Here is an 18,969-nt window from a genome sequence, read left to right on the forward strand (position 1 = left end):
TTAAATAGTAATAGAACGTGAATGAGAAAGAAAAGGATAGTGTCGCAAGATCAAGTTAGGGGTGCCGTCTTCTGGGGTAAACGGCTGCATTTCCTAAACATCGGCCAAACAATATCACAACAGTCCAGTGCCTCAGTTCAAGTAGTCACAGCTAGTTTTATTTAGCAGCTCCAAATATAAACAAAACCTAAAAGTCCTAACCTGTCTGACTTTAACTATTACAACAAGTAACACCCTCTCTAAAATGGAAGAACCTAATGTCCCACACACATAATATAACAGAACTGGTAACAAATTTCAGCGTCTCTCAGCAGGCATTTGACCTGTTCCCCAGGTGCAACTCCTGATTAGCCAGCAGCTACCTAGCAGGTTGAAAGAACCGGTACGGGCCTTATGAATGGAGCCCACCCTTCTCTCTCCATTCATAACCCCAGGGTCCCTTATACTGGCTACAAAATTAATCTTTGGGAAGCTCTTTCCCAAACAAAAGCAATCTCCCTGGGGTTTTAAAGCACATGAGACAGAAATCTGGGGCATATGTATGTCCCATTTATCACTTTCCTAGTGTTTCTGTCACAATGGTCATAAAAAGCAAGTAAGTAAAGTATATATGCCTGCATTATGACCAACTGAAGTGAATGCAATAGAACCACCTCTTGGCTTAAGTTGGTCCTTAGTTGCCTCCTCCGCACCCTAATTGTACATATTCAATAGCTTCAAACCTGAAGCTCCCAATATTTTTTTTATCTTGTTTGTGCGTAAGGTATTTGGGGTGTCCAGACTATTTTTGATATTTCTGATATGCTCCTCAATCCTTATTTTGAGTTGTCTCTTTGTATTGTCATCGTGGATTGACTGCTACATGTTATAATATAAATGACAAACGTTATAAGACTCCTGATCATTTGTTCAGTACCATAAGTATATATTTATTATGCTATTTATAAAGCACATGCATATTATGTAGCACTTTATAGAGAATATTTTAATAATTTACATCTGTCCATGCCGCAGTGGAGCTTACAATCTATATTGCCTACCATACACACACAAATGGGTGAACTTTTTAAGAAGCCAATTAACTTGCCAGGTTGTCTTTGGAGTGTGGGAGGATCGCAGAGCACCAGGAGGAAACCACACAAATGCAGGGAAAAGCTCCACACAGATAGAGACCTGGTTGGAATTGAACCCATAACCCCAATGCTGTGAGGCAGCAATGCTAACCACCGTGCCACCATTTGTTCCCAAAAGATTTATATATTTTTTGTCCATTAGTTGCAAACACAAAAGTGATAACATACTCCGTCATCAACCTGCTGTAACAAATTGAAATTAGTATTGTCAAACAAAATATTTTTCAGGAGACTACGAGCTAGTCCAGAGTTAAGATTTACTAACCTTTCTATAAATCACATATGGTTTGGAAGATAATGAATGTCAGACAGAACAGAATATTTCTGTGTTTATTTAGAATGCTGTCTATCTTATTTTATGAACCAGAAAATCTAGTAATACATGGTCTATGAATGATCCCTGTTCTTTCCTTCTGTTACGTTTCATTAGGAATTGTAATATCTTTTTTATAACACAATAGAGAAGATTTGTCTATAGTGGAAGCTCTTTCTAAAGCATTGTTAATCAATTTTTAAGGATAACCTCTTTCAATAAACCTTTAAGTTTAAAAGGTTGATTTCTTTTAAAAGGTTCCTTGTGAACAGCAATTTTATTTAAGACAAATAAATTGAGAGTATGAGATGTTATCTTATTTAGGAAGAGTAACTGGCAGGTAAATATATATATATAGCTATTATTGTCTTAAAAAAAAATATATGTTTAAATAATCAATTTTAATATTTATGCATTGTAAATGTCAGGTTGTCTATGTAACATCTATAAAGTTTATTATATTATTATTATATATTATATTGTAGATTTGTAAGGCATCAAAGTGCTTTGCAGCGCCGTACAGTAGGGAAGACAGGACATACATAAAACAGTACATACATAAAACATGAACATACAAGGTAGACAAAATAAATGCAGACATGAAAACAAAGGGTATGGAGGACCCTGCTAATTAGAGAGCTTACATTCTAAGTGTAAGAGGGCACAGCTGAAATAAGAGGAGCAAATTTGGTTCAGAGTGGAGATTGGGCAGTTGTGAGAGTGCATTAGTTTGAACAGTGTTATCGGGGATAAGGTCTCCTCTAAAAAAGGGATGGGTTTCAAAGAGTGTCTAAAGATTTGAAGGCTGTGAGAAAGTCTGATTGAGCGTGGTAGGGAATTCCATAAGTGGGGAGCAGCACGGGAGAAGTCTTGTAGGTGGGAGTGAGAAGTGTTTACTAGAGACGAGACAAGGTGCAGGTCAGAGGTAGATCTAGGAGGGCGGGAGGGAGAGTATTTTGATATGAGATTTGAGTTGTTTGCAGGGGTGGTGGTGTTGAGGGCTTTGTAGATAAGGGTTAGTAATTTGAATTTGATTCTGGAGGACACCGGGAGCCTGTGTAGGTATTTGCAAAGTGGTGCAGCAGATGTGGTGCAGTGAGAGAGGAAGAGCAGTCTTGCAGCAGCATTTAGGATGGATTGAAGTGTGGCTACATAGGTGTCAGGAATGCCAGATAGCAGGAGGTTACAATAATCAAGATGTTTGATTTTAATTTAAAACAAAAGGGTGTTGTAAATATGTTGTACCTCCCAGCCACCCATGAAAATATTGGCAGACCTAGGAGCGAGCTGTGTACCCATTGCTGTACCCTGAAAAGTATTATGAAACATAAAATAATTATGATAAAACCAGCTTCATCTAAAGAAAACCCTTAAAGTACTACAATAATTTTCAAAAAGCTGTTGACTCTTTTTGTATAAGATTGTAACTTGTTACTTAAGGTTGTAAATGTAAGCCTATGGAATGAGATAAATTAGCAGCAATTCATGAGATTTTGGGTCTACCAGCAGGTGTGATCAAAGTATTATAGATTTTAGGGATTTGGTGAAATATAGGGATGATGGGAAAATTGTTTTATATATATATATATATATATATATATATATATATATATATATATATATATATATATATGTGAATTTATTCTTATCAACTATGCTATTGCTATTAGTTTTGTAATGTAGTAAATATAGTCCATGTCAATAGATCATACTATTGGTCTAGTCTTATAATCTATATATACTGCTGTCCTCTAGTGTACCCTCCTGACGGTAATATGTACAGTCCTGAACAACACACTGTCTGAGGAGACAGTTTAGAAGAGAGAGTGCAGAGGGTTTGTCTAAAGAGGGATTTTCTCTCAAGAGAATGATACCTGGAAGTGACTTTATTGTTCTGCATTTCCTCGTTCACTGTACAGGTATTTCTGCAGAATATCCTGGACCAGACAGGTTATGAATCAGCATGTTTTTCCCCTCTCTCAGTTACTGGCAGGACACGTATCACAGAGCACAGGTGAGGAGTATTTACCATCAATAAGGGTGTTGTCTAAAAGCTTGCTAAAGGTTACTCCTTGTGTATTATATACGGGCATCGTATATATTATATATTTTTTCTAATTATTTTTAAACAGGGGTTAGGTCTACCGCTATTAGAGACTGTCTTAACCAAGATGGGTTGTTCTTCTGCCACAACCGTGCTGCTCCTAGCACTAATATTACTAATGTATCTATACTTAATGATGATAAATTGTTAAATAACAATAAGTGTAATTATAAAACCAAAATAGTGTCTATAAAATCTATCGCGCTCTAAAGCATATACTAAAACCTATACAAAGCTATATAAAGAAGTAATGAAAGCACTGATATAAAAAACAGTTTTACAAATTTATTAAAAAATAAATAAATAAATATATATATATATATATATATATATATATATATATATATATATATATATAAACGGATAAATACCCAAAAGCTTCCATCAAGCAAAGCATGTAGTAATATTCACAGTAGTTTAGATGGTATGTCTAACAGAACAAACAAGAAATGTGAATGTTCCTTTGTTTGGCTTTGGTATTAAGTTGTTATCCACTTTATAGCTTTACATGACCATTAATCCAAGACATGCACGTTGAAACTTGTTTAAAACATCTGTCATACTGTTTTTTATTAGGAAAATTCAATACAAAACTTTTTTCGAGTTAAAAAAAACCCATCTGTAATCGATGCATTGTGATGTATTAAATAAAAAAATAATTAAAAGCTCCCTAATCCTTTAATATATTAAATCAGCCTCCAGCGATCCAAACTGCTAGACCTGAAAATGTTCACAATAGAAACATATATCATAAGCAGAGAAAGAACCAGTAATATAATATTATTACATTGAACAATCTCCTTGGCTGTTCTATAGCTATTACACAATACAGTGTAGAATCTTTTATAAATTGATTACCACTACATAACAAAAAATGTACAAAAAATATTATACTAATATTTATATTTACCCATACTTTATTGAGGTGTGTAGCTAGAATACTAAACAAATCCGCAAATAATTTCTTCATTGTATTCTGACAATTATTATTATCATTATTATTATCATTTATTTGTTAGGCGCCACAAGGTATCCGCAGCGCCGCACACAGTACTAACAGTAGACTATACAGGGTGAAACCATACAGAACAATGAACAAAAAGTACCAATACTTCAGAAACTCCGGCCAGTCATATGCAGTAAAGACGGAGCAGAAGAACAGGTATGGAGACAGGAGGGGAGGGGGCCCTGCTCATACAAGCTTACATCCTAAGGGAGGGTAAACAGACCAGGCACAAGAGGAGCCAGTTGAGGCAAGAGGAGAGAAGGGAGGACAAGCTAAAGGGAGGAGATGGGGGTTAAGTTGATGGTTGGTAGGCTTTGAGGAAGAGGTGAGTTTTGAGTGCACGTTTGAAGGAGCACAGAGTAGGAGAGAGACGGATGGAACGAGGGAGGTCGTTCCAGAGAAGGGGGGCTGCACGGGAAAAGTCTTGGATTCTGGAGTGGGAAGAGGTGATGAGAGTGGAGGAGAGGCGGCGGTCGTTGGCCAAGCGCAGGGAGCGGGCAGGAGTGTGAATGGAGAGGAGGTTAGAGATATAAGGGGCAGTAGAGTTGGAGAGAGCCTTGTAAGTGGTGGTGAGGAGTTTGAAAAGGATTCTGTAGGGGAAGGGGAGCCAGTGTAAGGCAAGGCAGAGGGGAGGCAGAGGAGGAGCGGCGTGAGAGGAAGATGAGTCTTGCGGCCGCATTGAGTATAGAGCGGAGGGGGGAGAGACGGGAGTGGGGGAGGCCAGTGAGGAGGAGGTTACAATAATCTAGGCGGGAGATGATCAGTGCATGGATGATAGTTTTGGCGGCATTCTGAGAGAGAAAAAGACGGATGCAGGCGATGTTGCGTAGTTGGAAGCGACAGGCTTGGGCAAGGGAATGAATGTGGGGGGGCAAAAGAGATAGAGGAGTCGAGGGTGACACCCAGGCAGCGAAGTTGGGTGACAGAGGAGATGGTGGTGTTATTGACGACAATAGAGAGGTCATGGTGGGATGGGAGTCTGGGCGGAGGAAAGACAATGAGTTCAGTTTTAGAGATATTGATTTTGAGAAAGCGCTCGGACATCCAGGAGGAGATGGCGGAGAGGCAGTCGGATACCCAAGCGAGGAGGGTGGAGAAAAGATCAGGAGAGGAGATATAGAGTTAAATATCGTCAGCATAAAGGTGATACTGAAGACCGAAGGAGGAGATGAGAGAACCAAGGGAGGAAGTGTAGAGCGAAAAGAGTAGAGGGCCAAGAACAATGCCCTGCGGGACTCCTACGGGGAGAGGGTAGGGGGAGGAGGAAGAACCAGACGTGGATACAGAGAAGGAGCGATTAGCGAGGTATGAGGCGAACCAGGCATGGACAGAACCATAGAGGCCGAGAGAGAGAGAAGAGTTTGCAGCAGGAGAGGGTGGTCCACGGTGTCAAAGGCTGCAGAGAGGTGAAGGAGGATGAGAACGGAGAAGTGACCCTTGGATTTGGCTGATAGGAGATCATTAGTAACCTTGGCCAGGGCAGTTTTGGTAGAATGGAGGGGGCTTTAGCCAGATTGGAGAGGGTCAAGGAGGGAATTGTCCGCGAGGTGCCTGGTTAGGCGGCTGCAGACAATCCGCTCAAGTAATTTGGAGGCATAGGGGAGAAGAGAGATAGGGCGATAATTAGCAAGAGAGGTGGGGTCAAAATTGGGTTTTTTGAGGATAGGAAAGATAAGAGCGTGTTTAAAAGAGGAGGGTACTACACCAGAGGAGAGTGATAGGTTGAAAAGGTGGGCTAGGTAAGAGCAGGCAGTAGGAGAAAGAGAGCGAAGGAGGTGAGGGGATGGGATTGAGAGGGCAGGTAGAGGGGGAAGAGGAAAGAATAAGGGAGCGAACTTCTTCACCGGTTGTAGGGCTGAAGGAGCACCAGAGTTGGTTGATGGGGGGAGGTGAAGCGATGAGGGTGGCGGGAGAAGGGGAGGAGGAGATGTTCAGTCTGATAGCCTCAATTTTGGAAGAGAAGAAAGTGGCGAAGGCAGAAGCGGAGAGGGAAGGCGGGACAGAGGGCGGGGGGGGGAGAGGAGGGAGCTGAAGGTGGCAAAGAGGCGGTGGGGATTGGAGGACTGAGAAGAAAGGAGGGACTTAAGGATTGTTTAGCGAGAGAGAGGGCAGAGGAGAAAGAAGAGAGTATGAATTTAAAGTGGAGGAAGTCAGCCAGGGAGCGAGACTTCCTCCAGAGGCATTCAGCAGTGCGAGAGCATCTTTGGAGGAAGCGGGTGAGTTTTGAGTGCCAGGGTTGGGGAATAATGCGGCGTCGGCGGATAGAAGAGGCCGGGGCAACAGCGTCCAGGGCAGTGGTGAGGGAGTGATTGTAGAGAGAGGAGGCCTGGTCGGGCAGGCCAGGGAGGGAAGGGGTGAAAGGAGAGTTTCGAGAGAGGAGGAGAAGGAGGTGGGGTCAATAGCATGCAGGTTACGTCTAGTGAGGGTGGCTTTGGGCGTGGCAGGAGCAGAGGAGGAGGACAGAGTGAAGGAGAGGAGGTGGTGGTCAGATAGTGGGAAGGGAGAGTTGGAGAAGTCAGAGAGATCACAGAGATGAGAGAAGACAAGGTCAAAGGAGTGACCAAGACAGTGGGTGGGGGAAAAGGTCCACTGAGTAAGGCCTAGGGAGGAGGAAAGGGCGAGAAGTTTAATGGTGGCGGGGTCAGAACAGTTGTCAATAGGGATATTAAAGTCGCCAAATATGGAGGGAAGGTCAGAGGAAAGGTAGTGGGGGAGCCAGGCAGCGAAGTTGTCAAGGAAAAGGGAGGAGGGGCCTGGGGGACGGTAGATGGCGGAGACACGGAGGTGGATGGGGGAGAAGAGACGGATGGAGTGTACTTCAAAGGAGGAGAAGGAGAGGGAAGGTAAAGTAGGAATGACGCGAAAAATGCAGTTAGGGGATAGGAGGAGGCCCACTCCACCTCCTGGACGCTCGTCTGGTCTGGTGGAGTGGGTGAAGGAAAGGCCTCCGTGTTAGAGAGCTGCGGGAGAAACGGTATCAGAAGAAGTAAGCCAGGTTTCAGTGATGGCAAGAAGATTAAGAGAGTTGGAGATGAAGAGGTCATGGATGGAGGAAAGTTTGTTGCAGATGGACCTGGAGTTCCAGAGGGCACAAGAGAAAGGGAGGGAGGGAAGAGGGGAGATGCGGATGAGATTATCAGGGTTTATGGAGCGAGGGGGAGGGGGAGGGGTGGAGCAGTGAGAGTTGGGCGAGAGAAAGGGGCTAGGGGAGAGGATGGGTATAGGAAAGGAGCGAGGCGGCATGGTGAGAGACGGGTGGACTGGGAATGAGAGAAGGGGCAAGAAGAGGGTAAGGGCAGCAGCGGGGGCAGAAGTGGGCCAGAGTGGTCGAGTTAGATATGGGCTGACAAAGCAGAGTAAGACAAGAACAAAGGAAGGACTGCAGAGAACAATGAAGTGGAGCAGGAACAAAGGGCAGTGGCAAACACAATTTAAAGTGCCGTAAAGATAAAATAAAATGGAGATAAATTAATTAAAGTGCAAATACAATTAAGGTAAAATACACTAAAGATCTCCCTCTCACTAAAGATAAAATAAAATGGAGATAAATTAATTAAAGTGCAAATACAATTAAGGTAAAATACAGATAAAATGAAATGGAGATAAATTAATTAAAGTGCAAATACAATGTTCAATGTACAATGGGACAATGTTCTAGAAACCTTGTAGGAAGGGGCCAAATTGTCCGCCCTGTGTACTGCACCCCACATTGTTATTGTATGAGGTACAGCACAAAGCTTGACTGGCAATCAAAGTATTTTTCTGTAGGGAATGATATAAGAGAAAAAGACTCATTACATCTGTATTGTTTGTGCATTGTACGGCGCTGCAGAACTCTTGTGGCGCCTAACAAATAAAGGATAATAATAATAATCGGTGATCTGCATATGAACAGGTCAGACACCTGGCCTTCCCACATTTGTAGAAACCATTAGGTCTACTAGATCAAGCTGATATACTTGCGGATCTCCTTAACTCCTCCTTCTTTTTGAAAAGACTAGGAGATATATAACTGTGGGTTTATTTTTTTTTTTAGATGTTGCCTATAGCAACCAATCAGATTCTAGCTGTCATTTTGTAGAATGTACTAAATAAATGATAACTAGAATCTGATTGGTTGTTATAGGCAACATCTCCACTTTTTCAAACCCGCAGTTTAGTAAATATACCCCTTGGAGCTAATTTCGTTTCAGGCTCTCTGATTTTCTAAATATAATGTTTCTCCCCTTGTTAAACAGGGTCCTATCAGTTCATTCAGCTACAAAAGAGCTGAATCCTTCTCTATAATCTTCCTGATCTCTGGATAATATGTATCATATTATTGTGTAAGAAAAACTGTACATCAATCTTTCACCATTTGATTGAATTTCTTTCCAGATGTGTGATCCAATGGGTACCGTCTAAACTGTGAATTATTATTGCATGCTTTGCTGGATGAAAGCTTTTGGATATTTATCCGTTTTATATTAACATATAAGTATTGTGTCAGTCAAGATTAGTGTTGTGCATGTTATATATATCTATATATCTATATCTATCTATCTATCTATCTATCTATCTATCTATCTATCTATCTATCTGTCTGTCTGTCTGTCTGTCTGTCTGTCTATCTATCTTTATTTTAATAAATTTGTAATTCTGTCTTGTATATCAGCGCTTTCGTTTTTTCTATGTATATTTCAATTTAACAAGCTTGTCATGGAATCAGTGCCCTGAATATTGGATCATATTACGCTGTTTTATGGGCTTTTACAGATGTGTGTGAACAGATTAACGTCTATAATTTGCTAGATAATTTATCTATAAACATTCATCCCACACACTGTGCTACAAACACGCACCCGGATACCACATTAAGTTTCTGGAGAAAAAAAGATCCAGACAGCACCTTCGCCCAATGTAAGTACAATACGTCCTCAAGTTACAAATATCTTGATTTTTGGGTAATTTCTCATCATTAGTAACTCAAATTCAAACTTGCCAATACTGTTTAAGATCTCACTTGCAAGCATCTTGCACCGTACTCCGTTCTTACCCCTCCGCTCAGGGGCTTCAATCAATGGGACAAGCCTATTACAGGAACTTCTTAAGTATCTGTTCGGTGTTTCATCGTCTATCATAGACCTATGTCTGCATTATACAGGGCTCATCCACTGTTACACTTCCTCATGACAGCTTACACTGATTATAATGTAATAATAATGGCACAGATGTGTGACTGGATGTTTCACTTTTTATGAAGACACACATTCAAACCTTAAACATTACATTGTAACAATTTTAATTAATAAATTAAATGTTCACTTATTTATTTTGGAGGTGCCTTGTCATGCCATTGTAAAAGATAATTGGTTAGTAAATACAGTTAGTGACCATGTTACAAGCTTACCTGGTGCACAGAGGTCATAATACACTGTTACGGATCACCTGGTGCAGAGAGGTCATAATACACTGTTAGGGATCACCTGGTGCACAGAGATCATAATACACTGTAAGGGATCACCTGGTGCAGAGAGGTCATAATACACTGTAAGGGATCACCTGGTGCAGAGAGGTCATAATACACTGTTAGGGATCACCTGGTGCACAGAGGTCATAATACACTGTTAGGGATCACCTGGTGCACAGAGGTCATAATACACTGTAAGGTATCACCTGGTGCACAGAGGTCATAATACATTGTAAGGGATCACCTGGTGCACAGAGCTTATAAAACATTGTAAGGGATCACCTGGTGCACAGAGGTCATAATACATTGTAAGGGCTCACCTGGTGCACAGAGGTCATAATATATTCTAAGGGATCACCTGGTGCACAGAGGTTATAATACATTGTAAGGGATCACCTGGTGCAGAGAGGTCATAATACACTGTAAGGGATCACCTGGTGCACAGAGGTTATAATACACTGTAAGGGATCACCTGGTGCACAGAGGTCATAATACACTGTAAGGTATCACCTGGTGCATTGTGACAATACCAGGATTTTAGGGTAGGAACCCACCGGGACTGACAAAGAGCGATAGGAAGGATACAACTGTATCTTTATTACAACAGAGAATCTTCAATTGCAATAAATAGCCAATGTTAAGAAATGTTAAGAAATATACCGTTAAACAACCCCCTAGTCTTCACTACACTCCTAACAACAGTCCCTGAATTCCCCAGTACTGTTGTCACAAAACCCTGTTAAAAACATAAACAGTGTTTACATCATAATCATCAACATTTATTTATATAGCGCCATCAAATTCCGTAGCGGTTTACAATTTGGAACAAACATTAATAAAACAATACTGGGTAATACAAACAGAGAGGTAAGAGAGCCCTGCTTGCAAGCTTATAATCTATGCATGAACCCAATTGTGTCAGGCTGTTCTCGGGACAAGTTGTAGTCCAAATGGGGATGCTGAAGATGTTACCAGAGCAACAGATCCTTTAGGATCGCTGGATTCCTCCAAAACACTCTCCTGGCCAGACTGTCGCAGTGATCTTCTTTTTGATTGATGTTACCGGCTGCTCGGCCCAAAGTCTCGCTCCTGGCTTCGTAGGGCTTTGAAGAACCCAGTTTCTTTGCTCCAGCAGGCTCACCAAGTGAATAGAACCACGAGCAACTCCAGATGGAGCAGAGGTTCCTAGCCACAAGAAGGGTAGACAGGATTCGTACCACAGATGCGTCTAAGTTGCAGGAACTGGTGCATGAATCACAATGGAGCTGAGTTACTTCCAGGTAACAGGTTTACGATCTGGTCTCCCTTTAGATTGGGATGGAGACAGGATTTCTAACCCAGATTCAGAAAAGTCACCAACAGTCCATAATCTCCCCTGCAGGGTCTTTTTAAGCAACTCAAAATTCCCACAAGGAAAATCCCGCCGTCCAGGTTTATTCAAAGTTCATCCAGGATGCTGTGGTTCCCAAACCCTAAGGGGATGGAGATGAGAGGGGAGAGCTGTCTTCCTGCTGTTAGATTGTAATCTTGCGAGCAGGGCCCTCTTACCTCTCTGTCTGCATGTATTACCCAGTATTGTTTTATTACTGTTTGTTCCCAATTGTAAAGCGCTACAGAATTTGCTGACGCTATATAATTAAAATGGTGATGATGATGCTGTTTTGGAGCCTAGGAGTCTGACACAGTTCCAGGGAGAATAATAGCTGCTAACCCTCTGCTGATTGACTTAATCCTGGTAAAATAAGAGAGCTTCCCTGTTTTAACCCCTTCCATGCTTTTTTGACATGGAAGGGTATTTAGATTGTCCAGACTTCCTGTTTATAAGAGGGGAGGTGTGTCTTGGTCAGAAAACAAATGACGTTAAGAAATTAAAACCTCCCAATATTTAACTAAATAGATCACAAGTATATTTTTATCCTAAGTTTTTAAAATTAAAGATGGGGAAATGGTGCCTGTCAGACCCTTTGTGTCACATGCATATAGATCAGTAGATTGCAAGGGTCATATTACGTTGCAAGTTCCTTGTGACGATACCGTGGAGGAGAGGACTTTCCCGGCACTCGGCAAACGTTCCCTCCCTCCCAACCAAGATGGATGCTTAATGAGGAAGAGTGGCTTTACTGGTGGCATTGGTCTATTAACTCGTCCTTGTCCTCTTGCTGTGCGACAGCTCCATACAAGTCTGCCACTGACTTGGCAATGGTCAAGGCCTGGTGTCTCCCTATTATTTACAGGCCTACACCGGCTATTCAGATCTCAGCCAGACACCGCTTGTATCAAATTGCATTGGTCAAGTGGAAACCATAGTCAGTTTCCTATACCACTTGGGATTTCCACTCTATGGCTCCCTGGGTACCAGGCTCGTGTTCCCTTGGTAAGGATTCCTATTGGCTTTCCTATCGGGAGGGGATAGTTCTTGGTATGCATGACTACCTCTTTCCCTCCCTGGGCTCCGGAACTTGACTTCATTAGCCAGGCTGTTGGCCCAGATAAAGCATTTAAAGCATTTGGATCTGGTGTCTTTAACCCTTCAGTGGAAAATGGTCCTTTCCCTCCCCCTGGTAACCAGCAGTGGATAGTTGCTGTAACATGGCACATACTGCTACGATTGTATTACTAGATCACAACACAAGGTGTCACTGTTGTAACATTACTTGTCATAGTTTCTGGTATAAGTCGGAGAAATGACCTCATCTATCCATCATTTAGATGCTACTTGTCTAAGCACCCAAATTTACCAAACTGTCGTACCACACTTTATAAAAGGGGGCTGGTTCTATTTTTTGAGAAGTCCGCTGTTCTATTTAAATGGTAAAAAATATTATGTATGAAATGAAAAGGAATTCTGCCTAAAATTCATGATATGAAAATCAGGACACATGTTCCCCTTTTGACATCCAAAGACTTGGGACTGTTGGGAGGCATGCATATGTTACCGGTATGTCTTTAATCATGTATTACTTGTTTAGTAGGTGTTACGTTCTATAGTGTTCAGCAGATTAAAAATAGAAAACCTTTACCAACCACCCTGAAAAATGAATTATGACTCTGGGCAGCACGGTGGCTCAGTGGTTAGCACATATGCTGCACAGCACTGGGCTCATGGGTTCAATTCCCGACCATGGCCTTATCTGTGTGTATGTTCTCCCCATGTTTGCGTGGGTTTTGTCTCACACTCCAAAAACATACTGGTAGGTTAATTGGCTGCTATTAAACTGACTAGTCTGTGTGTGTTAGGAAATATAGACTGTAAGCCCCAATGGGGCAGGGACTGATGTGAGTGAGTTCTCTGTACAGCGCTGCGGAATTAGTGGCGCTATATAATTAGCTGATGATGATGATGATGACCTCCAAAATATACAGTGGTGATGGATAATTATGTCTCAAAGTTATATGAGGCTGTCATGAGAGATCTGGGAACTGCGATTAAATCACTATCTGCGTATGGCTTTGGCTGTGTGTAAGTATGTGTCTTACGGGTTCGGGTGGTTATATGGTGTCATAGTACCTCAAAACGTATGGAGCTGGGATAGGGTCACTCTCTAAGTGTATAACAGATTATCTGCTGTTTGCAGATGGATATTTGGATACGTAACATCATACAGCATCTTGTAGGGTCACTGTGCTGCAGGAGGGTGTCAGGGTGTGACTGTGTGTATGTCACAGTCAGATGCCACAATGTGCTAGTAACCAGATTTGTATAGAATGGGATACAGCACAAGCGGCGTCAGTCCTAGAAGCAGAAGGACAGGTCGGTGCCAGACATCTCCCTCTGATAATACTCATCAAATCTCTTGCTCTGAGACACGGTGAAATGGTTCTTCCAGTCTCCACAGATTCCTGGAGGGAAAGAGATCGAAAGAGAGACCCGAATATACATTACCATAATTTTCAGAGGCCGTATCAGGCAGTTGTTATATTGTGTAGATGTAGTGTTCTGAGTCTACACAGAGTGCACCTCATATGATATATATATATAAATACACCCACCCAGTGACAAAACATTATGGGGTAGATTTAGCAAACGTTTTAAAAAGAAAAATTGTTGTCCCTGGCAACCAATCAGATTCTAGCTATGATTTTTTAGCATATACTCTATGAATGACAGCTAGATCTGATTGGACGTTATGCCCAACACCTCCACTTTTCCTTTTTAGAAGGTTTGTAAATCTACCCCACATTCGAACAGAAAAAAAACAAAAAAAACCCCTTTGAGATACTTGATATCCAGTGTGTCGTTTGTGACTTAAAAACTGACTGACTGTCTCTCACCCTATGAATAACACACATCTGATATAGTAACCAGCATTATGTATATCTGGGGCGGGTCCCTTGTATATTTGGCATGTCTACCACTGATAATACCAACGATGACTCTGCACTAAGAAGAGGTGCCTGCTTTATGTAAAGCTCTCCAAACATGAACGTTGGGGGCTGCATGGGAAAGAAAATGTTATACCGAAGATGCAGTTTCTCAGCAGACGTAGGCAGCACTCTAGCTGCTGTGGAACTGCAAGTCCCAGCATGCACTGTCGGCAAGAGGCTGGAAGCTTTAGTTTCCCAGCAGCTGTAGAGCTACAGTTGCCCATCTCTGTAATCAGCTAACTCTAGGTGAATTAGTAAACATACATTGAAAGGGCTTAAACTAAAATAGCAGACAAATATAATAAATAGCCACATAAAAGGGTTTATATACTAATAATCCCTGACCTGAGAAGTGGAAAGCGATTGTAAAAGTTAACTTAGAGTCCTTATTGTATTTAGTGATATTTTAGCTTACACTATTTAATTATTACTTTGTTTGTGTATATTTAGGCTAGTGATATAACATTCACACATTACAACAGTATAATAGCAGTTTATATGGATCAATAGAAACAAAGCAGTGATATTTGTAGTGCAATTCTTCTTGCGGTTGGCAGGTGGCAGTATTGTACCTTTCCTCATGAATGGGGAGACTGCTTGGTCCATAAGGGTGGAAGACATGGTGGTGTAGTTTGTAGCTGGATTCTCTTTCATGGCCTTGAAGGAGGTATGTAAACAAATCTTCTCCAAGGCCTCTTCGGAGAGATCTTTTCCGAGAAAGGTGATCACTTTCTGGATCTCACGTCTTGGGTCCTGTTTATAGAGAACAGATAGACATAGAGTTGAGGTTTCTTCCCTGTGTCTCTGCTGAATAAATATTTCCTTGTTGGAGAAGACTTACTTCTAACATGTCCTCGTAAAATATGTACAGGATACTTCTCTGTTGTCTCAGGACCCACCAGTCTCTCACATGAGCAGCCCAAGGCCCAAAGCCAACTAGGACAAACAGGGAGTGTGTCAATAAACATTGAATAAGACTAGAAAACGATAAAGCTTATGTCTTCCAGTGACCTCTCACCGACTCCTTGAAGGAACTTCTCTAGATACTCCTCCCAGGGTCCCGGGTCTGGATGTAGGTAGTTCATCTTATCGAAGTGATAGAACGACACAGCCACATCTTTGGGATTCCTCGCCACGTAGATAATCTGATGGCAACACAAAGTATCAGATACGCCACCATCTGAACCAACTTAGTGAAATGAAGGACAGTTTCTGGTCTTATACATGGTTCGGGAGCCCTCAGGGCTGACTTCAACCTCGGATAAGAGTACAATACCTTGCAGTTCTTCTCCCAGAATGACTTTGGCATGAGCGAGACAGGTAGATGGGTCTTGATCATCCGAGGAGAGGGTAGAGATTCTAATATCTGGGAACCTGGAGGAGAGAGAGAACATCTATATCAGTGAAAGGGGTGGAGGTGTCTCAAAAGTAAACAGTAGGTTATGGAATTTATTCCTTAATACAACATTGAAAGTGGACCCATTGGAGGTAGCCATTTTACAGGCTGAACCAATATTAATAAGAACACAGCCTATTAATTCACTAAGAAATAATGCCTCATGATGTTACAAATTTCTAGTGAATTGAGGCTGGATATTCGTTCAATTCAAAATGGCCACCTCCACCTTGCGTAGGTGGTTTCACTTTTCTCATGCAATAGTATGTAGTCTTAAACGTACATACAATATTTTGTGAGAAACAATAAAGTGCCATGTACCCAACTGTTCAGATTTTGACAAGACAGTCCCAAATTGCGGACCTCAAAGGGGGTGGAGCCTACAATGAAGTGGGCAGGCCTTACCCAGAAGTGGGTGTGATTGGGTGAAATAGAGGGAGGATTTATTTTGCCCAGATTTTGCCTTTATAAATGTTGGGATGTATGATGTACAGGCTGCCTATGGAGAGCCTTCCAGCAGCTCAGGACCCTTGTGATGAAGGGACCCTCAGGATACCTGGCAATCTCCCTGCAAACAGCCTGAAGCCACGCTGATCTGGGGGTTTTTATCCCTCACATTCCTCACTCCCCCATCCATTGCATGTAAGCCCATCACAACCAGTGCAGTCCTACGTGATCTGCAATCCCCATCTCACATGATTATAATGCATATTGCTGTATTATACATTTCTAACTTTAATAAATATAAACCTATAGAGGCCAGAATGTGAACAGATAACAAGAATACATTGTATATACAGGACTAGAGAAATCATGATCAAAATTGAAAAATGGGACATGCCAGGGACTAACATTTCCATGGACTAATCCTTAGAATCTGGGACTGGCTCTGGAAATTAGGAACAGTTGGCAAATGTACTGTAATAAACCAGTGGCATTTTAGATGTTTTAGATCAAATCCCAGAACCAACAGCATTGATTTAAATGGAACAGTCCAGATTGAGAGGACTCGCCCACCGACGGAACTTCTGTTCCAATTCCAGGACAGTTGGTAGGTGAGTCCCTCTAACAGATGCCCCCCACAAAGCTGCGTGGCATTGAAGGGCCTGGGAGTCGCCCAGCTCTTCAAAAACGTTGCACACTCCCCTGGTGGGACATGTCATGCCCCGACATGATGAGACCATGCCCCCTTCTTGTGCCCATGCCAATTCCCCAAATACAAATTTTGGGAAGTAAGCAACAGGGTTAATGAAAAGTAATGCTTTCGTCCCATGAGAGTATTCCCATTGCAGATGCTGACAAGCACTGTTATTCAGAACATCTGGATATCTACGTCACCCTCTCCATGGATCCCCATCTGTTCTCGGCCTATAATCAACTCTCTGTCTATATTCACGCTGTAAGTCTGATTTGTAGATTTTTACATAAACGTAACTTTTTATTGACCTTGTTGTTCACTTCTAAGGTACATCCTGTCCCACTGCACCAGGTTCCTATACATCTCACCACATTGGAAACCCAGCAAGATCTGGAATCCTTGCTTATTCTACATTTATGTAAAATAAATACATTGTAGCCGGTCACTACAATCATCCTCTTCTCATTAATTAGGAAGGCTTTGAATATGAAAACGATTGTATCACTGTTTTTATTCGTCTGTGCTGGAGCTATTACTGCTTATTACAACGCAGTTCATTGAAAGGAAGCACGGTCAAGCCACGTCTCCTGGGGACATGCGTTGTGCTTATGAAGTGCAACAAATGCACTTATAATAAGTAGAAATATATATATATATAAGAGACAGGACACAAATGCATTATTAGAAATGATAGCTGACTATATGAAGTGATGTACTATACTGCACACGCTGGTCCCACAAGAAAAAATACTGGCCAAAAATAAAGAACATTTGTGGGTTTGTAGTTTAAAAGTTCAACAGTGAAATGTATTCCCCCATTCATGGCATCCCCTGACAAACCTGGGGGCACCACGCCAGGCACACAGAACTCCAGCATCGGGACCTTGTTGTATATGGTGTCTCTAGCGCTCTTCTCTGTGTCCCCTTCGCTGAGGATGACATCCACAATCTCACTCATCCAGGTCGTACCTGAGGAGGGAGAACATGAGGCCATGAACCAACCAGAATGTCCACACCAAAGCTCCACTGGTGACAACATGAGATACCTGATTTGGGGTAAGTGGCTATGACAATATCCTCCTCCCTTGCCTGGAAATCATCAATCCGCTTCCAGTTTGGGGTGAAAGCGCAGATCATGGGTACACCTCGGACTGGAGTCCAGTCTCTGCGACGCCATTCTGAGGACAGCTCCATCGTAGGGTGTCCTGGGAGGAACGACAGACATTATTACTGTGAGACTTTCCTGTTCTACTCTGTGTTTCTTCTCCGTCAGTCTCACTCACCCGGCCTCAACACTCTCAGTATTTTCCCACTGCTCCTACCTCTTTTACTGACTGAAACACAAAGTTCATTATGAGAGCCAGTCAAAGACCTGAAACACTCCCCTCTCCCTAATCTCCCAACTCCACCCTATTGTGCCAGTTCTCTTGTCAACTGCTGGAATGTTGTGTAACAACTGAATGTGTCACTTAGGGACAAGGCACAAGAGAGTTAATCGTGAATTGTAGAAGGATCACTTTAGCCCAAAATCCATGTTCCCCTACACCAAACAATGTATATACACAAAAGTGACTAAAGAGGGGACAGAGGTCTGACTAAGACCGAAAGGAGGATAAACACAGAGGCTGTGCCAGCCCTGCACAAATTTGGAGATGGGAGGGGGAGAGCAAGAAGAGGAAGGCGGAATGGAGTAGGATAGCAAGTGTGAAACGGTTAGAGCTGAGGCAAGAGAAGCAAAGGTAAAGGGAAGGGGGAGGAGCCGTAGGGGGGATGAAAGAGTAAGGAGGTTTAAATAAGGGAACTCATGGATAGGCATTACAATTTGTTTCAGAATTCCCACCCGCCCGCGCCAAAGCCTGTTATAGGCTGTATTGTATGCTAACATGTACTTTGTTTGCAGACTAGGCACAGCAAGGCGGAAAAGCACTGCAATCAGTGGCTATGGGGGGCGCAAGTGTTGACCAGGGGGATAAACTTTTGAAAGTGTGACTAATATGCTCAATACCATCCTTATGGGGGGTCCTGTAAGAACCCAGGATAAAGGGGGGTGGAATCCCCAGGGCCT

At 42.3% G+C, this 18,969-nt stretch overlaps 1 protein-coding gene across 3 annotated transcripts; it reads right to left on the reverse strand.

Moving 5' to 3' along the window:
* Nucleotides 1–9,771: 9,771 nt before the first annotated feature.
* On the reverse strand, nt 9,772–18,383 carry LOC142097266 (sulfotransferase 1B1-like). 3 transcript variants are annotated; one of them, XR_012678164.1, is made up of 8 exons: nt 17,951–18,217; nt 17,745–17,873; nt 15,647–15,744; nt 15,389–15,515; nt 15,212–15,306; nt 14,943–15,123; nt 10,022–13,845; nt 9,772–9,945 (listed from the first exon to the last, which is right to left on the reverse strand). XR_012678164.1 is itself a non-coding variant. In XM_075178959.1 (8 exons), exons 2-8 carry the CDS (start codon nt 18,096–18,098, stop codon nt 13,739–13,741), a joined length of 885 nt encoding a protein of 294 aa, XP_075035060.1. In that variant the 5' UTR covers nt 18,099–18,109; nt 18,227–18,383; the 3' UTR covers nt 9,772–13,738. The 3 variants fall into 3 exon arrangements, 2 of the variants coding, with proteins under 2 accessions (XP_075035060.1, XP_075035059.1); XM_075178959.1 differs by adding an exon at nt 18,227–18,383 and having other exon boundaries at nt 9,772–13,845; nt 17,951–18,109; XM_075178958.1 differs by having other exon boundaries at nt 9,772–13,845; nt 17,951–18,109; nt 18,188–18,239.
* Nucleotides 18,384–18,969: the final 586 nt, after the last annotated feature.

Source organism: Mixophyes fleayi, chromosome 7 (genome assembly GCF_038048845.1).
Source record: "Mixophyes fleayi isolate aMixFle1 chromosome 7, aMixFle1.hap1, whole genome shotgun sequence".
Taxonomy (NCBI): Eukaryota; Metazoa; Chordata; class Amphibia; order Anura; family Limnodynastidae; genus Mixophyes; species Mixophyes fleayi.